The following is a 27,252-nucleotide window of genomic DNA, read 5'->3' on the forward strand; positions in this document are numbered from 1 at the left end:
CCTCCGACAGTGCAGCACTCCCTCAGTACTGACCCTCCGACAGTGCAGCACTCCCTCAGTACTGACCCTCCGACAGTGCGGCGCTCCCTCAGTACTGACCCTCCGACAGTGCAGCGCTCCCTCAGTGCTGACCCTCCGACAGTGCAGCACTCCCTCAGTACTGACCCTCCGACAGTGCAGCACTCCCTCAGTACTGACCCTCCGACAGTGCAGCACTCCCTCAGTACTGACCCTCCGACAGTGCAGCGCTCCCTCAGTGCTGACCCTCCGACAGTGCAGCACTCCCTCAGTACTGACCCTCCGACAGTGCAGCACTCCCTCAGTGCTGACCCTCCGACAGTGCAGCACTCCCTCAGTACTGACCCTCCGACAGTGCAGCACTCCCTCAGTACTGACCCTCCGACAGTGCAGCGCTCCCTCAGTGCTGACCCTCCGACAGTGCAGCACTCCCTCAGTACTGACCCTCCGACAGTGCAGCACTCCCTCAGTGCTGACCCTCCGACAGTGCAGCACTCCCTCAGTACCGACCCTCCGACAGTGCGGCCCTCCCTCAGTACTGACCCTCCGACAGTGCAGCCCTCCCTCAGTACTGACCCTCCGACAGTGCAGCACTCCCTCAGTGCTGACCCTCCGACAGTGCAGCACTCCCTCAGTACTGACCCTCCGACAGTGCAGCGCTCCCTCAGTACTGACCCTCCGACAGTGCAGCCCTCCCTCAGTACTGACCCTCCGACAGTGCAGCACTCCCTCAGTGCTGACCCTCCGACAGTGCAGCACTCCCTCAGTACTGACCCTCCGACAGTGCAGTGCTCCCTCAGTGCTGACCCTCCGACAGTGCAGTGCTCCCTCAGTGCTGCACTGGAGTGTCACGGAAGATTCCCCGGTGTATATATAAAATTCCACTTCAGTTTTTAAAAAAGTATTAAAGCCAATCTGACTTCTAATTGACCTGTGCAATTAGCCTCTAAATGACTTGGGGAAGGCGAGGTAATTCCACCTTGTGGCCTCAAAGAGACACATCAAGTTAATCATAGCTACACTATAGCAGCAGAATAATACATGGTGTAACGCTCTTGTTAACCAGTAATATCAGTTGTTCTAATCACATATTTCTCACCTTCTGTCTTCATCTTCTCTCAGTATTTAAGTCACCCATGGGGAATCACTGGGCCCAAGGGTCTGGGTTATTAGGAACGTCTCAAAGAATTAAACTTGTTTTTATTGGAGTGAGGGAGGCCATATGTAGTTGTTTAAATTGGAGGCATGGGGAGTGTAGAAATAAGCAGAGTATTTCACAAAGCGCCAAGGGAAATTTCTAGAGGGATCGAATTGAAAAGCAGAGAAGTTATGTTAAACTTGTATAGAACCTTGGTTAGACCACACTTGGAGCACTGTGAACAGTTCTGGTCTCCATATTATAAAAAGGGATATAGAGGCACTTGAGAAGGTGAAAAAAATATTGATACTAGAACTGAGGTTATACCGATCAGGAAAGATTATAGAGGCTGGGGCTCTTTTCTCTAGAAAAGAGAAGGCTGAGGGGTGACCTGATAGAAGTCTTTAAATTACGAAAAGGTTTGATAGGGTAGACGTAGAGAAGGTGTTTCCACTTGTGGGGAGTCCAAAACTAGGGGCCATAAATATAAGATAGTCACTAATAAATCCAATAGGGAATTCAGGAGAAACTTCTTTACCCAGAGAGTGGTGAGAACATAAGAAATAGGAGCAGGAGTAGGCCATTCGGCCCCTCGAGCCTGCTCCGCCATTCAACAAGATCATGGCTGATCTTCCACCTCAACGCCATTTTCCTGCACCATCCCCATGTCCCTTGATGCCTTTAATATCTAGAAATCTATCGATTTCTGTTTTTAATGTACTCAATGACTGAGCCTCCACAGCCCCCTGGGGTAGAGAATTCCACAGGTTCACCACCCTCTGAGTGAAGAAATTTCTCCTCACCTCAGTCCTAAATGGCCGACCCTTCATTCTGAAACTGAGAATGTGGAACTCGCTCCCACAAGGAGTAGTTGAGGTGAATAGTATAGATGCATTTAAGGGGAAGCTCGATAAACACATGAAGGAGAAAGGAATAGTAGGATATTCTGATAGGGTGAGATGAAGAGGGGAGGGAGGAGGCTCGTGTGGAGCATAAACACCGGCATGGACCAGATGGGCCGAATGGCCTGTTTCTGTGCTGTAAATTCGATGTAATTCTATGTAGATAAATATCTGGAAATGAACAGGAGTGAAGTTTATAGAGCTGAGTGGAGAATAAGAGAGTAAAACTGCGGTTCTTGTGTTTCTGGGCCCATGGGTGTGCATGGGAGGGGGTTCGGGCTGTTCAAACACCCTCCGAAATGTCTACGATTTTTTTTATCGGACCACTCCGTCTTTGGAGAGACCGTGCCTCGGATCACTGGGTAGAAACACGGAAACAGCGAATGTCGATCCAGAGCTGGTCAGTCCCGCAATTCGACCAGTGACAGACGATTAGTTGGGGCTTGAACTCCCAAATACTCACCGGGATATTGGGATGAATCGTAGGGAAGATGTTGATAGACGAGAGACACGTAACCGACGCTTCAGAGTTTCTGTCTGACAAGACTGTTTTGCTTTATTTGAATTGTTAGATTAATGGCAGTAGAAATGTTTCTATTTGGGCCTCACTGTGAAATTCCTATTCGATAAATAGACCTTTTCATTTGGTCAGGTGAGCACAACTCCAAACACACCCTCCACAAATAAAATCCATGGGACGCCTGTGGAATGGAGCAGGCTGGGGAGGGAAGAGTGTCAGTTGCAATATTAGGCTGCGATCCTTTTTTTTTCGTTCACGGGATGTGGGCGTCGCTGGCAAGGCCGTCATTTATTGCCCATCCCTAGCGAGATTTTTTTTACAACTGAGTGGCTTGCTAGGCCATTTCAGAGGGCAATTAAGAATCAACCACATTGCTGTGGGTCTGGAGTCACATATAGGCCAGACCGGGTAAGGACGGCAGGTTTCCTTCCCTAAAGGACATTAGTGAACCAGATGGGTTTTTACGACAATCCGGTAGTTTCATGGCTATCATTACTGATACTAGTATTTTAATTCCAGATTTTTATTTAATTAATTGAATTTAAATTCGCCAGCCGCCGTGGCGGGATTTGAACTCGTGACTCTGGATTTTAGTCCAGGCCTCTGGATTACTAGCCCAGTAACATAACCACTACGCTACCGTACCCTGTAAGTATCACTCCAATATAGGGGGTTGCCAACCCTCCAGGATTGTCCTGGAGTCTCCAGGAATTAAAGATTAATCTCCTGGACACTGCTGCGAGCAAATCCCAGAGAAACATCGAAGAGGCATTAAAAATTGTGTGTTTTTTTTTTCATTTTCTTTGAACATTTTCGTTTGAGTTATTAAAATATCGGAGACGGGGAAAGAGGGCTGTTTGACCGATAGTCAAGAATCGTCCAATCGGGTAACGAAGAGTCTGTTCGCTTTCCGATTGGCCATGGGACGGTTGGGCACTGCGAGGGTGGACGTGTTGGACGACCAATGGCGGGAGTGTGGGGGCGAGGCTTGTGAGGCGGGAGGTCATGTGATAAAATCTCCAGGAATAGGTCCAACCAGTGTTGGCAACCCTACTTCAACCTCTTCGGGACACTGCGAAAGTTCCCAGTCTGCTCTCTTGTCGACGGTTTTGCTGGTCGTTACCGACCTCCCGCGGGGAATGGACGAGTCGGGAGAGCGAGGCCGAGGGGCAAACAACTGCGTTAAATATAAATTGGGGAGTGGGTGGAGCGTCTTGTGGCTGCAGACACAGACAGGATGGGTCCAGTGACTTGTTGGGTGTTTACAAAGACATGACGCAGGACGAGGTTTATAATTAGCCAAGACTAGGGCTGGGATCAGAAGTAAACAAGACATAATCAGGGGTTAGTGTATGGTCAGGTGGCATAAAGTCTAAACTGTGGTATGGTTACATCAGGCCCCCCCAACAGAACTCATTGCAACTCGTTCCTTCTCTCTGCTTCCTACAGTCTCTGAGACGTGACTAATGATTTACATTGGGTTTGAATTCTAAATACATCCCAAATGAAAAGAAAATCCAACCTTTTTATTCTGCAGTGTTTTATGTTTGACTGTCAGCCCTTGCTGTGGCTTCGCTGAGTAAGATTGCTAGTTTGTGCTGGATTATGGGGAGCTTTGACCTCTACTAGAAACAGGTTGGCATTGCTACTAACTCATTCACATTTTTAAAATTCATTCTTGGGATGTGGGCATCGCTGGCAAGTCGCCCCTTGAGAAGGTGGTGGTGAGCCGCCTTCTTGAACCGCTGCAGTCCGTGTGGTGAAGGTTCTCCCACAGTGCTGTTAGGAAGGGAGTTCCAGGGTTTTGACCCAGTGACGATGAAGGAACGGCCAGCCGATTTATGTCCTGACTTGTGCCTTGCAGGCGGTGGAGAAGCTTTGGGGAGTTAGGAGGACGAGGGGAGCCCACAGCAGCCAGGTTTTATTAGAAGGGTTTTTCGAGTAAAGGCCTTTTAAGATATCAGTGTGCCAACAATTCCAATGATAAGTTGCAGCTGTAATTTGTGCCTTGCACTTATGGTAAGCATTCTAGGACTGCAAAATAGTTGCCTCAAAATATGGGCGGAGTTATTGTAATAACATGCAAATTACAGGAATATTTCATAACGTGTTTTTCCCGTCATTTGTACTGTAGCAACACTGATTGCTCAGAGGGCGTGCATTCCTGGCATTGCTACAACTTGCGAAGGAGGGGTTTTAAATGTTAAATGCCTTGAAGGGAATCGATCAATTACATCTCCAATTGCCCCAATTTTTGAAACATTTTTGCGCACGCAAAAAAAATTCTCTTCAGCTGTGAAAGAACGACCTTATATCCATTTATACTCGGGACGTCCCAAAGTGCTTTACGGCCAATGAAGTACTTTTGAAGTGTAGTCGCCGTTGTAATGTAGGCAGACAAGAGTAGGAGCCCCTCGCCCTCCTGACGTTACACTGGAATAAGGAGTGGGAGGATGGTGTCTGTGCCGCGCTGGTGCGGATGGTATGCAGGGAGCTTTGCTCCCGTCCCTTCTCACGCTGTTTACTGCCTTGTTACTCGTTCAAGGAGTCTGCCAGTCACAACGCCTGGCAGGGGACAGCCCACAATCGATCAGTTCGGTCAGCGCCACCCACAGACACTGGCAGCAAATCCACAAAAACGCTCTCGGACCTGTAGACAACAGCCAGGCTAAGGCGGTCCAGCCCAGTACGTCGTAGCCCACAGCTGATGGGTGAAGTCTGCTCGTCACAAAGGACCTGATATCCCTCCCACTCCTTGTGCAACATCAGGATGGTATGGCCTCCTACTCTTAAGTACTTAATCGTCTGCAAAGTGCTTTGGGATGCCGTGAAAGGCACTATATAAATGCAAACTTAGAAGCCGAACCAGCAGTTTTAGCAAAGGAGCTCTTGACTCAAAGAACTCTCAGCCGGTTCGTAAATAAATGGGAGGCTTGGATCCCAGTCCTTGAAGGTTTCCCTCACTCCAGGTCCATTTGTGTAATTCAATTTAAAATGCTTCACTTTTGAACCTTCCTCAGGCAGCTTCGGAGCTGAGGTGCACAAAGTACCAGCAGTCTCAGTGACTCCAGGAGGGACAGCGGGAGTCAGTTCCTGGCACCGAGGAGCAGAGCAGCTGGTGGTACAGGGAGTGTCGAGGAGTCTCCATCAGCCCAGTCTGTGGCATGTGTGGAATTCAGAAGGAAACGACACAAGGCGCCAGGGAATGTCAGGTATGTGAGGGACTGAGACTGGGACAGGCAGCTCGGGGGGGCAGAGTTCATTGGAGTGCGCAGAAGGGAGACGGCAAGAATTTTGGAATCGGCAACTGGGTGGATCGATCGGATTTGAAGGACTGAAGACAGATTAGCTTGATGGGCGCTGACGACAAACCAACTAAACCTCGCATGGCGGGTTGGGGGTCCGTAGAATAGAGCCTGTGTAAAACTGACAAATTAAAACGGTCGAAATATTTCAGCCGTTAGTGAGAAATCACCCATTTTGGATCATGCAACATTTGCATAATCCAGTGCAGTACTGAGGGAGCGCCGCACTGTCGGAGGGGCAGTACTGAGGGAGCGCCGCACTGTCGGAGGGTCAGTACTGAGGGAGCGCCGCACTGTCGGAGGGGCAGTTCTGAGGGAGCGCCGCACTGTCGGAGGGGCAGTTCTGAGGGAGCGCCGCACTGTCGGAGGGTCAGTACTGAGGGAGCGCCGCACTGTCGGAGGGGCAGTTCTGAGGGAGCGCCGCACTGTCGGAGGGTCAGTACTGAGGGAGCGCCGCACTGTCGGAGGGGCAGTTCTGAGGGAGCGCCGCACTGTCGGAGGGGCAGTTCTGAGGGAGCGCCGCACTGTCGGAGGGTCAGTACTGAGGGAGCGCCGCACTGTCGGAGGGTCAGTGCTGAGGGAGCGCCGCACTGTCGGAGGGTCAGTGCTGAGGGAGCGCCGCACTGTCGGAGGGTCAGTGCTGAGGGAGCGCCGCACTGTCGGAGGGTCAGTGCTGAGGGAGCACCGCACTGTCGGAGGGTCAGTACTGAGGGAGCGCCGCACTGTCGGAGGGTCAGTACTGAGGGAGCGCTGCAATGTCAGAAGGGCAGTACTGAGGGAGCGCCGCACTGTCGGAGGGTCAGTGCTGAGGGAGCGCCGCACTGTCGGAGGGTCAGTACTGAGGGAGCGCCGCACTGTCGGAGGGTCAGTACTGAGGGAGCGCTGCACTGTCGGAGGGGCAGTACTGAGGGAGTGCCGCACTGTCGGAGGGGCAGTACTGAGGGAGTGCTGCACTGTCGGAGGGGCAGTACTGAGGGAGCGCCGCACTGTCGGAGGGGCAGTACTGAGGGAGCGCCGCACTGTCGGAGGGTCAGTACTGAGGGAGCGCCGCACTGTCGGAGGGGCAGTACTGAGGGAGTGCTGCACTGTCGGAGGGGCAGTACTGAGGGAGCGCCGCACTGTCGGAGGGTCAGTACTGAGGGAGCGCCGCACTGTCGGAGGGGCAGTACTGAGGGAGCGCCGCACTGTCGGAGGGTCAGTACTGAGGGAGTGCTGCACTGTCGGAGGGGCAGTACTGAGGGAGCGCCGCACTGTCGGAGGGGCAGTACTGAGGGAGCGCCGCACTGCCGGAGGTGTCGGATGAGGTGTTAAACCAAGGTTCCCTCTGCCCTCTCAGGTGAATGTGAAAGATCCTGTGGCCACTAGTGAAAGGAGAGTTCTCCGCTGTCATGGAGCCATTTCTCTCCGTCAACCAACAGCACCAACTAAAAAGAAAATGGCCTGTCGCCTCTTTGCTGTTGGTGAGATCTTTCTGTGCGCACGTTGGCTGCTGCGTTTCCCCACATAGCAACACTCACTGCACTTCAAAAGTAGTTACTTGTAAGTGAAGTGCTTTGAGACATTTTTGAGGGATGTAATGAGATGCTGGATGGAGGTGGGTCTGCCTTTCTTTGTTTATTTCAAAGCTTGGAATGAAAATTATGTGAGCAATTCTACCCTGGTAAATGAACACATGATGGCTGTGTTTCCCTTTGTTATTTGGGTTTTTTTTGTAGGGTAACAGGAAATTTAACAGTTAACTTGCCAATCCTGAGCTCCCAGTGGGGTGAGGGTGGAGCGGGGGGCAAGATTGGGTAGGCTTTTGGTCCAATCTCTGACCTGTGCTCCCTTCGAGTGGGATTGTCGTTCTGGATATATCCCAGATTGATGCCTGAAGCACGGTGTAATTCACCAAAAGGAAAACCCACCTCCAGTGCCCACAGGGAGCAGGAGGCCAATGACAGTAGCTCATATGTAGGTATAACTGGTCTTGTACCTCAGCACAGAGATCGCACTCAACAGAAACCATTAGCCAAGGAAGGGAAATCTGAAAATCACAGGCATCATCTGCATATCCCCAAAACCTCTTCACCATCTACAAGGCACAAGTCAGGAGTGTGATGGAATACTCTCCACTTGCCTGGATGAGTGCAGCTCCAACAACACTCAAGAAACTTGAGGACAAAGCAGCCCGCTTGATTGGCACCCCATCCACCACCTTAAACATTCACTCCCTCCACCACCGGCGCACTGTGGCTGCAGTGTGTACCATCCACAGGATGCACTGCAGCAACTCGCCAAGGCTTCTTCAACAGCACCTCCCAAACCCGCGACCTCTACCACCTAGAAGGTTTAACATCTCATCTGAGAGACAGCACCTATGACGGCGCAGCGCTCCCTCAGTCCTGGCGCTGGGAACGTCAGCCTGGATTTTGTGCTCAAGTCCCTGGAGTGGGACTTGAACCACACAAACCTTCGTGACTCAGAGGCGAGAGTGCTGCCCACTGAGCCATGGCTGACAAGGTGAGTCGGAATGTCAGGTCAGAGCAGCACAGAGAGGATTCTGACAGTAGATGACCTCCCTCCCTCCTGATCTCAGATGGTAAATAGTGCGGAAAGGTAAGGGAAAGAGCCAGCTGCGTGAAGGCCTGATTAACAAACTCTGCTGTGCGACTGTCTCCTGGGAGTAAATACATGAGAAAAAAACCTACAGCCTGGAAGATTCACAAGGTGATTCTCCAGACCCTCCATTCAGGAATCACATCATTCAAATCAGTTGCCAATTTCTAACAAAGGAACAGCCACGAACCATTTTCAATTGTTTTTATGGGTTTGAGCCCAGGGATTTCTCCATTTGCATCTCTCCTGTCCCAAAGCAGAAGGCGCCTCTTTGAAATACGTTCAGTTGGTGACAGACGAGCAGGAATCACCAGCAAATGTAGGAAAAGGAGGAGGCCATTCAGCCCCTCGAGCCTGTTCCGACATTCAACTAGATCATTGGCTGATCTGTAACTTAATTCAACTTACCCGCCTTGGTTCCATATCCGTTAATCCCCTTACACTAACACAAACCTATCAATCTCAGTTTTGAAATGTTCAATTGACCCCCAGCCTCAAAAGCTTTTTGGGGGAGGGAGTTCCAGATTTCCACTCCCCTTTGTGTGAAGACATCACCCTTGAATGGCCCGGCTCTAATTTTAAGGTTATGCCCCCTTGTTCTGGACTCCCACAAACCATGTCAAAGGTCGCATGAATCAGTGCAATTGCATTATCACACTGCACTAACACACTATTATCACACTGCACTAACACACTATTATCACACTGCACTAACACACTGTATTATCACACTGCACTAACACACTATTATCACACTGTAGTCACACTGCACTAACACACTATTATCACACTGCATATCACACTGCACTGTCACACTATTATCACACTGCACTGTCACACTGTATTATCACACTGCACTAACACACTATTATCACACTGTATTGTCACACTGCGCTAACAAACTATTATCACACTGCACTAACACACTATTATCACACTGCACTGTCACACTATTATCACACTGCATTAACACTATTGTCACACTGCTCTGTCACACTGTGCTAACAAACTATTAACACACTGTGCTGTCACAGTGCACTGACATACCATTATCACACTGCACTAACATACTGTATTATCACACTGCACTAACACACTATTATTACACTGCACTGACACTATTATCACACTGCACTGTCACACTATTATCACACTATTATCACACTGCACTAACACACTAATCACACTGCACTGTCACACTATTATCACACTGCATTATCACACTGCACTGTCACACTATTATCACACTGCGCTGTCACACTGTATTATCACACTGCACTAACACACTATTATCACACTGTATTGTCACACTGCGCTAACAAACTATTATCACACTGCAATGTCACACTACACCAACACACTATTATCACACTGCACTAACACTATTATCACACTGTGCTGTCACACTGTATTATCACACTGCACTGTCACGCTATATTATCACACTGCACTAACACACTATTATCACACTGCGCTAACACACTATTTACACACTGCGCTAACACACTATTATCACACTGCACTACCATACTGTATTATCACACTATTATCACGCTGCACTGTCACACTACATTGACACACTATTATCACACTGCACTGTCACACTATTATCACACTGCACTGTCACACTGCACTGACACACTATTATCACACTGCACTGACACACTATTATCACACTGCACTGACACACTATTATCACACTGCATTAACACACTGTATTATCACACTGCACTAACACACCTTATCACACTGCACTGTCACACTATTATTACACTGCACTGTCACACTATTATCACATTGCACTAACACACTATTATCACACTGCACTGACACACTATTATCACACTGCACTGACACACTGTATTATCACACTGCACTAACACACCTTATCACACTGCACTGTCACACTATTATTACACTGCACTGTCACACTATTATCACATTGCACTAACACACTATTATCACACTGCTCTAACACACTATTATCACACTGCTCTAACACACTATTATCACACTGTGCTGTCATGCTGCACTAACACACTGTATTATCACACTGTACTAACACACTATTATCACACTGCACTGCCACAGTGATTTATCACACTGCACTGCCACAGTGTATTATCACACTGCACTGTCACACTGCACTAACACACTATTATCACACTGCTCTAACACTATTATTACACTGCACTGTCACAGTGTATTATCGCACTACACTGTCACACTACACCCACAAAATGCATCAATTGGCTTCATTATATTTATGTTCTAACGGTTAACCTAGATTACACCATTGCACAAACACCTGCCAAATATTTACAATGGAGTCAGTGTGTAGACCACCTGGCTCACCTGGAGGGAAATAGGCCATTGATCCCGTCACCAACAACAGAACACACAATAACTGATGCTGAGAGAAGTTACTCATTCAACCTTCAAACTACAATTGTTGTTTAGACATGTTTCTAACATTGTATCCAGAATAAAGTATTACACCCTGCAAGTCAGAACGTTATATATAAAGACATGGAGTGCAATAGGGAACAGTCTGTTCGTTGTAAGGTATGTCCAGTTTAGTAATTATTAACCTTGGCTTTGTGCTCAGAGGTATCAAAGAGCAAAGTAACCCCCCAACTAGCTCCTGCTGTCCAGTTACTGTGTTTCTGTAATCTATGATTTCCTGAATAGTAAATATAAATATTAAGATCAAATAACTACATCAATGAGAGCTGACGGTGCGATGTTATGGATTATATTTAGTACAGTGCATGCTGCCCCACGCTCAGTATTTTTGTTTCCTGTAACACTGTGAACTTTTATCACTAACTGCCAGCAGGCAGTTGAATGTAACGCCATAACCAGAAGTACAATCAGCTGTTAATCGGTGCTGAAGTTATTAAACTAATAGTAAAAATTTGTTTATGGTGAGGTGGATCACCCAAATCAATGGTGTTCCAGCTTTGACCAGTGCCAAACTCTTATAGAACCCCAACCAATATACATTTCTGTATGTTACATATGCCATTATATGTTATATATTTCTGTGTTACATATACAATTCTGTTATATACATTTCTGTATGTTATAGCCTTTATATTATATGCATTTCTGTATGTTACATACACCATCGTGTTGCATACATTTCTATATGCTACATATACCATCATATGTTATAAGCATTTATCTATATGCTTTATACATTTCTGTATGATATATATCCTTTATATTACATACATTTCTGTATGTTACATATATCCCCTGTGGTATATACATTTCTGTATGTTACATATACTGTTATGTATTATATACATTTCTGAATGTCACATATGCAATTATATATTATACATTTCTGTATGTTACATATATCCTTTGTGTTACATATATATTACCATGTGTTATATACATTTCTGTATGTTACATGTGCCATTATGTTATATACATTTCTGTATGTTATACACATTCTTTATGTTATATACATTTCTGTATGCTTCAAATGCCATCATATGTTATAAGCATCTCCATACGTTATATACATTCCTATATGTTATATGCATTTCTGGTTTATACATCCATCTTTATTTTTGATACCTATCTGTATCTTCAATGCATCTCTATATTCTATACAATTCTATATGTTATATACATCTCTGTAGGTTCTATACCTCTCTGGATGTTACATGAATCTCTATGCATTATATTTTTACAGAAAGTCTGTATTACATGTAAGACTTTTAATCGACGAGCTAGGGGTGCCAGAGAAATTGTGATACTGAAAGTGTTACAGAAAGTAAGTATGACACATACAGGAAATGTATTCTATACGCAAGACTTTTAACAGACAGATTTCTGATCATTCCACCTTTGTCTGTTGCCCCCACTGCCTGTCTTTGCTCCTTTTCTGTTTCTCTTTCCAAAAACTGCACTGACCACAAATCGCACTGACTGAGTTACAATGCTTCCAGTTTCAACCACAATTTGTTTCCCAATCAAAGCCCTCTGAATATCAGACAACAAATTTCATTAGACCTTGACCCAGGGCATAAAACATGAATAGCATCATTTAACAGTTGGCTGTTTAGTCGACATAAAGTCAAAGTTGTCCTGCAATCTTCAACTAACAATACAGTCTGGGTGTGTGCAACATGGTGGAATTCATTTGTATTGAGGTTTGACCATAGCCAGAACATTGCTCCTCCATTTTACAGCTGTGTTAGGCTTTACGTTAAAGCTTAGCTGTGACCCAGTGGGCAGCACTCTTGCCTCTGAGTCAGAAGGTCGTGGGTTCAAGTCCCACTCCAGCGACTTGAGCACATAATCTAGACTGACTGTCCAGTGCAGTACTGAGGGAGTGCTACGTTGTCGGAGGTGCCTTCTTTCTTATGAGACGTTAAACAGAGGCCCCTTCTGCCCTCTCAGGCAGATGTAAAAGTTCCTATGGTACTATCAGAAGAAGAGCAGGGGAGTTCTCTCTAGGGTTCTGGACAATATTTATCCCTCAACCAACATCACTAAAACAGATTATCTGTATCACATTGCTGTTTGTGGGATCTTGCTTTGTGCAATTTGGCAGTTGTTTTCCCTACATTAAAACAGTGACTACACTTCAAACGTACTTCATTGGTTGTAAGGCACATCCTGAGGTCATGAAAGCCGCTATATAAATGCAGATCTTCTTTCTTTTTTGTAGGTTTTGCAAGCTCCTAAACCAAAGAGGCGATGTTTCTTTTATAATGATGAGTTTGATACGAACATACAAAAACATTGGTGGGAAAAGACCCATTGATCCATCTAGCCTGTTCCATATAGTTATGATGCGTTATGCACCACATCGAGAGACCTCCCTATCCCCTAGATGCCGTGTGGTGTCCTGGGAGAGGAGAAAAACCAGCTCTAAAACCCAAGGCCTATTAGGGAAAAGAAATCTGGAAAATTCCTTTCCGATCCCCTCTAGACGATCGAGACTAGTCCAGGAGACCGCATTGACCATGACTTATATTACTTGGTAGCTACCTCTTGTATGACGCGAACTCCGCCCCAGCCATGAACTGGCCCAGCTCTCTCTCTCGAAGAGACACAGTGAATCACCACTCACTGCACTGGTCGACTATCCTCTGGGAAAAGAAGAACCGCCTAACATCTAATCTATTCCTTCCCTTGCATATTTTATACGCGTGACTCCTGGTTCAGCCCAACCCATTTAATTAAAATAATTTTCAGCACGCACGCAATCTAGTCCCTTCATTATTTCATGGACCTCAATCGAATTGACCCTAAGTCTACATCTCTCTAAGATATACTGACCCAACCCTTTAAGCTTATCTGGGTAGCTAAGGTGTTTTAAACTGATTGGCAGCTGAATGGACCAGCCCTCAAGTTGAGGGTGAATTGACTGACTTTATTGCTATCTCACTTTCTAGAGAGAGTGTGTGTATCATCTAAGACACACAGAAGCTCCACAATGGCAGAATGAACCTATATTACTTGATGTGAAACACAGTATCAGTTAGCTGAGGGACAGCTAGCTTGAAAATAAGTTTTGCCTAGAACGGTGGTAGAGTTGCAAATTTTATTTATTTTTATAGCATGAGTAGTGGTGGAGAATTGATTGAATATCACTGTTCATTCATATACTACATGTAAAATAAACCAGTTTGTATGTTTATAATTGTACCTTGTTTCACTAGAGTGATTTTCAGCTTCTCATCAGTAAAGACAGAAGAAGGTTAATGGTGGTAGGTGCGAGATCATAGTGCCTGGTACATGTAATAAGGGGTCTATGTTCTGATCCCCAGTTTAACCGTCATTTAAGTAGATATTGGATAGCAAGGGTGCACTCCTGATTGTAGGGGACATGAAGTCCACTTAAGGGAGTGATCGATGATACTCAGCCTAAGAAAACATCTACTGCAGACCTGTGAAATTTGTGTCAACCGTTAAAAACCCTGGAATTCCATATAATGAAAATGGAATTTGATTGATTAACCTATATCTACTGCTTAGTTTCACCTGCTAAGAAGTAGAAGCAGGAGTCGGCCATATGCCCTTCGAGCCTGCTCCGCCATTCAATAAGATCGTGGCTGATCTTCTACCTCAACTCCACTTTCCCGCCCTATCCTCGTTTCCCTTGATTTTCTTAGTGTCCAAAAATCTATCGATCTCAGTCTTGAATACACTCAACGACTGATCATCCACAGCCCCCTGGGGGAGAGAATTCCAAAGATTCACAACCCGAGTGAAGAAATTCCTCCTCATCTCGGTCCCAAATGGCCGACCCCTTACCCTGAGACTACGCCCCTCGTTCCAGACTCTCCAGTCGCTGCCCGCGTGATAATGTGGTGACATCACGTATGGGGGGTAAGGGGGGGCCTGGGGCGCTAGGGGGAGGGGCTTGGGGCACTGGGGGAGGGGCCTGGGATGCTAGGGGAGGGGCCTGGAGTGCTAGGGGAGGGGCCTGAGGCAGTAAGAGGGGCCTGTGGTGCTAGGGGAGGGGCCTGGGGCAGTAGGGGGAGGGGCCTGAGGCAGTAGGGGGAGGGGCCTGAGGCAGTAGGGGAGGAGCCTGGGGCGGTAGGGGAGGGGCCTGGAGTGCTAGGGGGAGGGGCCTGAGGCAGTAAGAGGGGCATGGGGTGGTAGGGGAGGAGCCTGGGGCACTAGGGGGAGGGGCCTGGGGCACTGGGGGAGGAGCCTGGGGCACTAGGGGGAGGGGCCTGGGGCACTAGGGGGAGGGGCCTGGGGCACTAGGGGGGAGGGCCTAGGGGAGGGGCCTGTGGCGCTAGAGGAGGGGCCTGAGGCACTAGGGGGAGGGGCCTGGGGCACTAGGGGGAGGGGCCTGATGCAGTAGTGGGAGGGCCTTCGGGCAACGGCTTTGCTTCTGATTGGCTGTTACTAACCCCGCCCCCCCGGGCCGAATCCAAAACAAGAACGTCGCCGCCCGCGTGATAACGCGGTGACATCATCACGCACGCACGCACGCACGGGCGGCGGACGGACGCCGGAGAAACTGACAGAGCGGCGGCCGAGGACCGGAGCCCGCGAACCGGGGACCGAGAGGGGCCCGAGGACCGTGAGCAGGAGCGGCCGGAGGAGCGGGACCGGGAGCCCGGGGCTCGGTGTGATGCGCTCCCGGTGACCCGGCCCCGAGGCCCCGCCATGTCCAAGTCGCTGCGCCGCCGGCGGCACTGGCTGAGCCGGGCTCAGGAGGCGGCCGTGCCCGGGGAGGCGCTGCAGCTGGGCGGCGGGGCGGAGTTCGGTCAGTTCCCGGTGTTGGGCTCCGCGCTCAGCGGCCCCGAGCTCGGCCCGAGTCCCGGGGACATCCTGCTGGAGGTGAACGGGACGCCCGTCAGCGGCCTGACCCGCCGCGATGTGCGGGCCGTCATCAAGCACTTTCCGCAGCCCGTCCGGGTGCGCACCGTGCGGCCAGGTGAGGGTAAAGAGGGGGCAGGGGGGGTGAGGGTAAGGGTGGCGGGGGGTGAGGGTAAGGGTGCAGGTGGGGTGAGGGTAAGGGTGGCAGGGGGTGAGGGTAAGGGTGCAGGTGGGGTGAGGGTAAGGGTGGCATGGGTGAGGGTAAGGGTGGCAGGGGTGAGGGTAAGGGTGGCAGGGGTGAGGGTAAGGGTGGCAGGGGTGAGGGTAAGGGTGGCAGGGGTGAGGGTAAGGGTGGCAGGGGTGAGGGTAAGGGTGGCAGGGGTGAGGGTAAGGGTGGCAGGGGGTGAGGGTAAGGGTGGCAGGGGGTGAGGGTAAGGGTGGCAGGGGGTGAGGGTAAGGGTGGCAGGGGGTGAGGGTAAGGGTGGCAGGGGGTGAGGGTAAGGGTGGCAGGGGGTGAGGGTAAGGGTGGCAGGGGGTGAGGGTAAGGGTGGCAGGGGGTGAGGGTAAGGGTGGCAGGGGGTGAGGGTAAGGGTGGCAGGGGGTGAGGGTAAGGGTGGCAGGGGGTGAGGGTAAGGGTGGCAGGGGTGAGGGTAAGGGTGGCAGGGGTGAGGGTAAGGGTGGCAGGGGTGAGGGTAAGGGTGGCATGGGGGTGAGGGTAAGGGTGGCAAGGGGGTGAGGGTAAGGGGGCAGGTGGGGTGAGGGTAAGGGGGCAGGTGGGGTGAGGGTAAAGAGGGGGGTGAGGGTAAGGGGGGCAGGTGGGGTGAGGGTGAGGGTAAGGGGGGCAGGTGGGTGAGGGAGGGGGTAAGGGGGGCAGGTGAGGGAGGGGGTGAGGGTAAGGGGGCAGGGGGGTAAGGGGGCAGGTGGGGTGAGGGTGAGGGGGCAAATGGTGGGGGTTAAGGGGTGGAGAGCAGGGGTACTGGGGAGACGGGTATGGGGAAGGTGTAGGAGGGATGGAGCAGGGTGTCTGGGGAATAGGAAAGGTCTGGGGGGAAGTGTGAGTGGGAGTGAGGGAGTGAAAAGAGGGATTTGGGGTGAGAGTGAGGATGTGGTGTGGGTGGAGGAGGAAAGACAGGTGATTGGGAGGAGAATGGAATGGGGAAGAAAGGGGAAACCTGGGAGGGGGTGATAGAAATATCAGGAGGTGAGGGACACACTGGGTGGAGGGAGGGGGGGGGGAATTGAGACTGAGGATGATTGTGAGCTACAAATGGGGTGGTGGGGGGAGAGAAAGAGATTGGGAGAGGGAGCTATAAATGGAAGATAGGGACACTGGAATCAGGAGCTACACACAGGGGAGAAAGGGGAATGAGACCAGGATGGGGAGCTGCATAAAGAGGGAGAAAGAAATTGGGGTGGAGAGTGACATGGGGTGAGTGGGGTGGGGGGCAGCAAGGAACCAGAGAGGCAGCTACAAAAAAGGGGGTGGGGGAGGAAGAGACCAGGGATGATAAGCTCTAAACCCTGGTTAGAGAGATTGGGCAGATCCCTGAGTTAAGAACTTGCACCGTTCGCTGTTGTTTGATGCAATGTTGATGTTCTTTGCTTTGCTGCTGGTTCTGTGTATGAATGGGAGGGTCGGTGTTGGTGTGACATGTGTCAGAAAGTCCTGGGTCTGTGGGGGTGACTCACTTCACACGATGGGTGCCTCATCTCGGCCAGCCTGCCATGGCAAGCTGCTGGGTGCAGGTCAGGTGCATCTCTGCAGAAAGACCATAAAAGAGGAGAAAATCAATTTGGGGCTCCCTAGAATAACCACTCGTATCAGCATTATAATTAAAAGCCAGCTCGATACAGAAAATAAATTGTATTGCAATGATGACAACGTAGGCATTTCAAGGCGGTTTCTTGTATTTAACATTTACGCATTTACTTGGAGCTGGAGTTGTACTTAATTCTTTTTAGGCTGTATGTTTAGAATAACCTGGTTTTGTGCGTCTCGTAAATAAGTGCTGCCAAGAATCGTACTGGCCTTTGACCTATCTCACCCTGGGCTCACGTATCTCTTTGAAAAGACGATCCTGCCTCTTGCTCCGTTGGCTGCCACACCCTCTTCCGTGCAGGGATTCTTCCCAATTGCTTTCCTCTCTGTGGTGGAGTGACCCTTAGTTTGTCTTCTGTGCCCACACTGAGAGGCACGGTGAAGTTGGAAGCCCCCCCTCTCGTGGGGATTGATGGCCTCTGTGGCTAACTGTTTTGATGGCCAATAATGTGCCTTGTGGTATTGATGATATTGTGTGCTGCGTGTATGACCTGGTCCCTTCTGTTTGTCAGTTTGCTGTGAGAGGCTCGGTCAGAGGGCTGTGGGTTTCTGTCACCGCACGCAGCATGTTGGTGAAACGCACTGCCTTGGCAGTAGGAATGAGACCTGCTTCAAGAGCGATTATGTAAAATGTGCATGTTCTTACTGGAAAAGAGGTTGAGAGGTGATAATTGCTGTTTTCACGATTCTAGAGGGACTAGATAATGTCGACCATAATGAGCTGTTTCACCTTGTCCAGAACAGTAGAACCAGAGGACACGGCCTGAGCTTGAAGGGGATAAATTCAAAACTAAAATAATATTTCAGTGAGTGAGTGGTCAATCCATGGAACAGGCTCCCTGGGGAGACAGTAGAAGCAGGAAGTGTTGATTCATTCAAATGTAAATTAGATGGATTTCTTTCAGAAAATAACATTGAGATACAGTTTGAGTAATTTTGAGACATGACGTGTGATGAGTGTAACAGGCTCGGGAGGAACAGGTGACTTTGGACCTATGGTTCCCAAAGCTCTCCCCCACTGGGGGTTTTCCTCACCTCATGTCTGGGTCTGTTGAAGACTAATTGATTACTACGATTAGTCAACAACTCGATTACCGTTGTATCATGTGACTACCAGGATGGTAGAAGGCGAACTAGATGGCCTTTAGTCTTTTATCATCCAGCAATTCCTGTGACCCCTCTGTCACAGCCGATCTCTGAAGGTTGTATCAGTGCTGAAGTCCCTAATTAGCCCAGCAGGATGTTCACTGTACGATACCGAGACTCGTTTGATGTTAATTATTCGGAATGTATTAGGAAGTTACGTAGTCCTACACAACCCTAGATATGTTTTTATATTTGTATTTCCACTGTCTGTGCTGTGAATTACCTGGCGAGCAGGGGTGTGGGTCTCGGCTTATTGGGTAGCACTCTTGCGTCTGAGTCAGAAGGTTCAAATCCGACTTCAGACCTTTGAGGACGTAATCTAGGCTGACACTTCAGGGCAGTACTGAGGGAGTGGCTACACTGTTGGAGGTGCCGTCTTTTAGATGAGATATTAAACCGAGGCCCCGTCTGCCCTCAGGTGATGTAAAAGATCCCACGGCCACTATTCAAAGAAGAGCAGGGGGAGTTCTCCCCAGTGTCCTGGCTAATATTTATCCCTCAACCAACATCACCAAAACAGATTATCTGGTCATTATCGTATTGCTGTTTGTGGAACCTTGCTGTGTGCAAATTGGCTGCCAAGTTTCCTACATTAGAATTTCAAAAGTACTTCATTGGCTGTAAAGTGCTTTGGGACATCCTGAGGCGGTGAAAGGCACTGTAGAAATGACCTGCGTGTGGAAGTTAAATGATGACACGGTCTTGGCTGTGCAGCTCACTGCAGGTGAAAAGCCTGCCAGCACTCGCCCGAGTGGACGTACACCTGAAGAACGGCTACTCGGGGTGTGGACCCAGAGGTCGGCCGGTGCCTGTGGAACTGCATCCCTGATTGAGTTGGCACTTTCAAAAGAGGAAGGAATTTTCAGAACAAAGTTAGCAGAATTCCAATTCCCTCTCCCTTTAATTCTCAGAACTTCTTTGAACACATGAGCGTCATCTCCCCTGGACAGGCTTTGAAAAGCAACCGGAGGCCATGAATTAGTTTTCCTGTTAATGGGATGGGAGTGGAGGCAAGAGAGACTGCAGCTTTTGAGACAGGCTCCGGGTGTGCAGACACTGCCTCTGTGCAGGCTGCAGTCGCACTGATGATCTGTTATTAGTTGCAACACGAGGCCCCTAACAGACAGAAGGAGGCAGGAATCATTTCCTGTACCACTCCAGCTGCTCTCCCAGCTCAGCCCCACTCTGTCAGGAGAAACTTCTTTACCCAGAGAGTGGTGAGAATGTGGAACTCACTACCACAAGGAGTAGTTGAGGCGAATAGCATAGATCCAATTAAAGGGAAGCTAGATAAATACATGAGGGAGAAAGGAATAAAAGGACATGCTGATAGGGTGAGATGAAGTAGGGAGGGAGGAAGCTTGTGTGGAGCAGAAACACCAGCGTTGGGCCAAATGGCCTGTTTGTGTTGTACATTCTATCTAATTCCAGCAGAACGTTTTCTACTAATTTTTTTATCTCCTATTTGTTACCATACTTAACAGAAAGCAGATTGATAAACACGTCATTGACAGATGTGGCCTGGCCTGAACTAGTTCGAGCTGGATTATAACCCCCATCCTCTCCCTGAACATTCCCTGATTTTGGAGGAGGAGTTGGGAGATTGCCAGATGCGAGGGTTTAGCTTCAGCTCATGGGAATGGTAAAAATGCTGAATTAATCGCGCGCTTCGTGATATGGAGACACTTTTGCTACGTGCTGATATTTTTCTTTTTCCCCCAAAGTAAAGGGGGCGCAGAGTAAATCTGCCTGAGCCTGGGAAATGATGATTAACACCTGCTATTTTAACGCAGACGTTAACCTGTTCCGTGTCAAATAGGTTAACAACTCCGCGAAAAGTGGAAATCTTGAAGTATTTGTCCACTGATCACTAGCAGTAGTCACTGCAGTGTGTTTAATTCAGGAACCTGGGGTTAAGGGTGTTCTCGGCTGTATTCTACATTAAAATAACATCCTGCCCTAGAAAGATGTTGGCTCAGTCTCAGTGCCCACTCCTGTCTCAGTGGGGGGGCACCGCCCTTTCTCCGTTTTTGGAAACCTTGTTTTGAGCGTGCGTCACGTGCTGTGAAATGTGAGCCAGCCAATTAGTTGTTTAAGAAATATATTTTTTCATGGTTGAATTTTGAGCTCATCGAGATGAGGCACGTCAGTGCTGCATGGACTAGATAGATTCCCACTTCTGTCCCCTGTTTCTGTATAGCACAGGTTAGATACAGAGTAAAGCTTCCTCTACACTGTCTCATTAAACACTCCCAGGGCAGGTACAGCACAGGTTAGATACAGAGTAAAGCTTCCTCTACACTGTCCCATCAAACACACCAAAGAGAGCTATGGCACGGTTTAGATACAGAGTAAATCTTCCTTCTACATAACCCCAAAAAACAAGCTATAATGCCAACCTTGAAGCACCCCCATGTGGCCTTGTGCTTACTGGGAGAAGGAGATTATCATACTGCCGGTCTGGGCTGGATTTGAATCCAAGCCCCAGGGGTGAGTGGGGTGTTTTGTACTTCAATTTGCAGTCTGGTCCATTGTGTAGTTGACCATCTGTGCAGTGAGTGAAGGAAGTGAGAGGGTGCTGAGGCAGGAGAGACGTCCCTCTCGGCAGCAATTCCCATCATTATAAATTATTTCGACAATCAGCTGCCCCTTCCCTCGGTTAGTTCTTCTGAACACGTTGTGGTTCAAGTGGACCTGGGTCTGGATTGAGACCTGGATCGGTCGGGTAGGAGAACTGTCGTGGTTTTATAAGAAAATGGAGCCCATTGAAACTGGGATCGTCAGAAGATGGGGCCAAATTAATTTTGTGGTTTTGTAACAGGTTTGATCAGCTTGCATTCAGCGGTTGAATCTGAGTAAGACAAAGGCTATATGGTGCTGGTTAGAGATGTTCTTCAGTCCCGTGGGTGTGACCAAGATCACAGCTCATGGTTACCGCCTGACCCATGAGCTTGGTTTACTGCCTTTAATTATTGAGAGTGTGCCCTAAAATTGCTTCCCCATCCTCTAGTTCTGCAGCTTCTGAGGCAGAGTTAGTTCGGTTCCATGGTGTAAGAAAGAAAGAACTTGCATTTCTATAACGTCTTTCATGACCTCACGATGTCCCAAAGCACTTTACAGCCAATGAAGTATTTTTGAAGTGTAGTCACTGTTGTAGTGTAGGAAACGTGGCAGCTAATTTGCGCACAGCAAGATCCCATGAACAGCAATGTGATAATGACCAGATAATCTGTTTGTGATGTTGGTTGAGGAATAGATATTGGCCAGGACACCGGGGAGAACTCCCCTGCTCTTCTTCATATAGTGCCATGGGATCTTTTACATCCGCCAGAGAGGGCAGACGGGGCCTCGGTTTAACATCTCATCCGAAAGACGGCACCTCAGACAGTGCAGCATTCCCTCAGTACTGCACTGGGAGTGTCAGCCTGGATTTTGTGCTCAAGCCTCTGGAGTGGGGCTTGAACCCATGACCTTCTGACTCAGGCGAGCGAGCTGCCCACTGAGCCAAGGCTGACGTTTTTTTTTTCTAGGTATGTGTTGAGGTCCTGTAACTTTAACAAACAAAATGTTCATCTCCCCACGGTCTTGTGGGAGGTTCCCCTCCCCTCATATTTATCTGAAATTGTCCAGAGATTCCCCCCCTCACACACACGAGTTGGTGTTGCATGTAGTGCGGGGGGTATGGGACTGTCTTGAGGTTGCGTCAGGAATTGTATAGGGTGGGTGGGTGGGTGTGCGTTGCTGAGCTTGACTCTTTTATGCCTCTTTTTTTTTGTATCTTCAGATGTTACTGGACCAGGGTTTGGGAGAGGGGCTGAGAGCAGGGCTCCGGCTAAGGCAGTGGTTGTACAATCTGAGGAATGTATCGGCCTTGGCCCATTGCCAAGCTGCCCATCCCGTTGGAATTTGTTCACAGGATCCTGTTGTCACACATTGTTTTACAAGTATTCATGCTACGATACATAATGAGAAAACAAAGTGCTGCCCTCGTCACCTCTTTCTGCCCCCCCTCCCCCCCCAACCCTTCTATGCATCACCTCTAATATCTCTGTTCCAATCCCTCCTGTGACTCACACACGAGCACATTCCCCCTGCCTCGAAAATACAGGGCCTGATACCTCGGTCTAGTTCCTCGCCTAGTGACAGTGGTGTGGCCGGCTCATTGCTTAGCTGTGGGTTAAGGAGCCAGGCAGGTTCTCCAGCTCACTCTGGAGTATCTCTGTAACCTCCTCCAGCCCTATAACCCTCCGACATCTCTGCGCTCCTCCATTTCTGGCCTCTTGCGCATCCCCTATTTTCTTCGCTGCACTATTGGCGGCCGTGCCTTCAGCTGCCTAAGCTCTGAAATCCCCACCCTAAACCTCTCCGCCTCTCTACCCCTCTCTCCTCCTTTAAGATGCTCCTTAAAACCTGCTTCTTTGACCAAGCTTTTGTACACCTGTCCTAATATCTGTGTGTGGCTTGGTTTCAAATTTTTGTCCGATAGCACTTCTGTGAGTGCCTTGGGCGTTTAACCATGTTAAAGGTGCTATATAAATGCAAGTTGTTGCCTGAGTGTGTTGGGATTGTGCAGGAAATACTACAGGTCGAGTCATTGGTTAAGCAGGAAGTTTCATCCTGACTGTTGATCTGTGGAATGTATCCAAACGCACGGCTGGATCAGCATCGGTTACTGGCTGGGAGTAATTACTGAAGCCGACAGTGTGAGGGAGCTGGATTAACATTGAGAGATACAGTAACAGGACTCTGACTGCAGAGTTAGTAAGCCCAACAGTGGGGGAGATGTGTTAATGTACAAAATTAAAATGCTCCTGAGTTAATGGCCGGATCTGATTCCAGGGTGGTGTTTGCAGTGACTTTTCTGCTTCTGTTTTTGGTTAGGTTTTTGCACGTGGGTGTGCCAGGGCAGACTGAACAAGTTTGCACATGGAATTCTTTGGATGGTACAATCTCGATTGATCACGCTGATCAGAAGCTAAGTCTTTCCTTGGGCCCGTGATGCATTAGAGAGGGACATATTCTGAAAATTAATATGCATGATTCCTTTTGTATTTTTTGATCCTTACTGAATTCATTGGTGAAGTTGCTTGTGAGCATGAAGGATGCGGGTGGTGGTAAGTTCCTGAACAGTGGGAACTGGTTGAGTGGTCTGCCAACAGATGCAGTCCGTTGGGTGAAGTGCACTTAATGGAATAGCCTTTACTGTCTACACACCAGTGGTTTTAAGCGGAGTTTGATTGTGACACTTGTGTGCACTGTATAGCAAGCCCCTGCTGATGTGGACCGGGAATCGCAGTGTTTTAGCCAGTAGTTCAATCAGTAGAACAGATTAACTGGTCATTTGTGTGCTTATTGTCAGCTCCTTCCGGAGAGGAGGAGGAGAATGTTCTATTGAGTTTTTTAAAAATTCCAGGAGAGAAACTAAAAACCGTTTACAGATTGGGAAGTGACGGGTAGAACATTCTTATAGGCCGACTATCTTAGATGTACAGTAATTGTGCAGGCTTGTTATGCGAGTTTAGGTAGCAATTAGTCACAGGAACTGCACCGTAATCAGATCTATAAATAGCAGCTCGGCCGGTTTTACTGAGGTACAAAGTGATCAGCAACTCATACCTGGGAGGCACTCCCATTCTGCAAAGTATTGTTTAGAATGAAAGTTTAATCAGCAAACAGGGATATAGTGAAGCTCAAGGAAGATTGAACAGGCTGGGGCTCTTTTCTCTGGAAAAGAGAAGACTGAGGGGGTGACCTGATCGGGGTCTTTAAAATTATGAAGGGGTTTGATAGGGTGGTTGTGGAGAAACTGTTTCCTCTTATGGGGGGAGCAGAAATATAAGATAGTCACTAACAGATCAAATAAAGATTTTGGGAGGAATTTCTTTACACACTGTGCTGCAAATCCGATGTAAAAGCAATCTTACTGAAATCAGCTATATTGTGTGTTCTTTGGGGCCTTTAAGAAAAAGAGGTTTCTCCATGGGGAGGGTGGGGGTCTCGCTAATGGTGCCCATCAGAGTCTTCAAATTAGAGTGTTACTCACCTGGCTGAAGATGGCTCAGTGTGTTGTTGCTGCTGGGGGTCCCCTGGTTGCCGGGGTGGGGGGGGTCAGTGCTGGTCTCCTGGGTTGGGGTGGGGAGGTGGGGGTCAGTGCTGGTCTCCTGGGGAGGGGGGGGGGGGTCAATGCCGGTCTCCTGGGGAGGGGGGGGTCAATGCCGGTCTCCTGGGGAGGGGTGGGGGGGTTTCATGCCGGTCTCCTGGGGAGGGGGGGGGGGTTTCATGCCGGTCTCCTGGGGAGGGGGGGGGGTCAATGCCGGTCTCCTGGGGGAGGGTGGGTCAGTGCCGGTCTCCTGGGGTGGGGAGGGGGGTGAGGTGGGGGGGGGGGGTCAGTGCCGGTCTCCTGGGGTGGGGAGGGGAGGTGGTCAGTGCCGGTCTCCTGGGGAGGGGTGGGGGGGTTTCATGCCGGTCTCCTGGGGAGGGGGGGGGGGTTTCATGCCGGTCTCCTGGGGAGGGGGGGGGGGTCAATGCCGGTCTCCTGGGGGAGGGTGGGTCAGTGCCGGTCTCCTGGGGTGGGGAGGGGGGTGAGGTGGGGGGGGGGGTGGTCAGTGCCGGTCTCCTGGGGTGGGGAGGGGAGGTGGTCAGTGCCGGTCTCCTGGGGTGGGGAGGGGGGTGAGGTGGGGGGGGGGGGGTCAGTGCCGGTCTCCTGGGGTGGGGAGGGGGGGTGAGGTGGGGGGGGGGGGTCAGTGCCGGTCTCCTGGGGGGGGGGGGGGGGGGTCAGTGCCGGTCTCCTGGGGGGGGGGGGTGGTCAGTGCCGGTCTCCTGGGGTGGGGAGGGGAGGTGGTCAGTGCCGGTCTCCTGGATGGGGGGAGGAGGGTGGGTGGTGGTGGTCAGTGCTCGCCTGGGGGGTGTGGGGTCAGTGCTGGCCTCCTGGGGGTGGGGGTTGCGGGGGTGGTCAGTGCCGGTCCCAGGAGTGTGGGTGGGGGTGTCAAAAACTTGAATTTGTGTATCTTGCTTAACCTGTTCACTGCGAGGAGGAAGCAAGTGCTGATTGGGTGTATGAAGGAAACTGTAGCATTGTGAAGAAAGGTGTCTCATTCTTGGGACCATCGTCTGTGCGATTCTCAATCGACACGTGTGAATAACGTTGAATACACGTGCAAACTGCCCCCCTCCCCCTCGTCCTGCTCTCCGAGTCATGTTGCTGAGCTGGAACCTGCGCAGAGTGTCAGTAGTGTTTTGGCAGGTGATGTTTGAATCTGCTGCGCGCTCTGAATGATTGGCGGTCAGCCTCCAGTTTGTTGCTCTGTGTCAGCAAAAAAACCCCCGATGGTGTGGGGGCTGGGTGCCCATTGAGTGAAACCTTGCAATATTCCTCTAGGCAGAACTGCAAATTGATGGATTTTTCAAGGATGTGTCCAGCAGTTCAATGGAAGGGGATATTTATTGTGCTGAGGAATGTAGTTTACAGAGTAATGGATTTTGATGTATACGTGATGTCTGCCTGACTTCCCGTCACTGGATGGGAACGTGTGAGTCTTTTATAAAACGCGAGATTGTTGGTTCGTAGCAAACTCTTTGTGATCCAGTGTGCGCTCCGATGAAGTCTATTTTTGTCTGTGGAAATTTGCGCTATAAATGGCCTCTCTTTCTATTCACTCATCAACCCCCTGACTTGTAATTGTAAGGGACATGTTGCAGAAATAAGTACATTTACCTTGCGCATCAGGGATTCCGTGTGTGGTGCTTTCATTTTGTCTGTAGGTGGTAGTTAGCAACGAGAACAAGAAAGTCATTTTCTCTAGAAATGTAAATGGACTCTGCTTAGAAGGGTTTGACGCAGGGCTTGCTCAATCCTTGTTTGAATTCCCTAGTGCTTTACGCACAGTAAAGTACCTGCACAGTTAATGGGTAAGAAAAAAAGAACTTGCATTTTTGTAGCACCTTTCACAACCTCAGGACATCCCAAAGCGCACTATAGCCAATGAAATACTTTTTGAAGTAGGAAATGCAGCAGCCAATTTGCGCACAGTAAGGTCACACAAACAGCAATGTGATAATGACCAGATAATCTGTGGGGGGGGTGGGGGGAGGTTTGTGATGTTGAGGGATAAATATCGGCCAGGACACTAGGGAGAACGCCCCTGCTCTTCTTTGTAATAGTGCCGTGGGATTGTTTACACCCACCTGAGAGGGCAGACAAGGCCTCTGTTTAACATCTCATCCGAAAGACGGCATCTCTGACAGTGCAGCACTCCCTCAGTGCTGACACCGGGAGTGTCGGCCTAGATTGTGTGCTCAAGGCTCTGGAGTGGGGACTTGAGAGAGTGTGCTCCCCACTGAGCCACGGCTGACATTGATACGAGGAGTGGGGAGCGATGGGCTCATTAAATAATCTTTAGTAGAGAGCCCATTGCCATTGAGCGGAAGAGGGAAGTGCCCCTGCCCCCCCCCCCCCGTGATCTGAGCATTCCTTCAGTGTTATTCTCTGGAGGGATCCTGAGGAT

The 27,252-nt window shown here is 49.4% G+C and overlaps 1 protein-coding gene across 5 annotated transcripts in view; it reads left to right on the forward strand.

Annotated features, from left to right (window-relative positions):
- The first annotated feature begins 15,440 nt into the window (after positions 1-15,440).
- The window catches only part of magi3a (membrane associated guanylate kinase, WW and PDZ domain containing 3a), a 91,290-nt gene continuing 79,478 nt past the window's right edge, over positions 15,441-27,252 (forward strand). For all 5 annotated transcript variants that reach the window (XM_068007719.1, XM_068007721.1, XM_068007720.1 and 2 more), the window contains exon 1: positions 15,441-15,901. In XM_068007719.1, coding sequence (XP_067863820.1) covers positions 15,631-15,901 — 271 coding nt within the window. In that variant the 5' untranslated portion in view covers positions 15,441-15,630. The remainder of the gene's footprint in view (positions 15,902-27,252) is intronic.

Source organism: Heptranchias perlo, chromosome 27 (assembly GCF_035084215.1).
Source record: "Heptranchias perlo isolate sHepPer1 chromosome 27, sHepPer1.hap1, whole genome shotgun sequence".
Lineage (NCBI taxonomy): Eukaryota > Metazoa > Chordata > Chondrichthyes > Hexanchiformes > Hexanchidae > Heptranchias > Heptranchias perlo.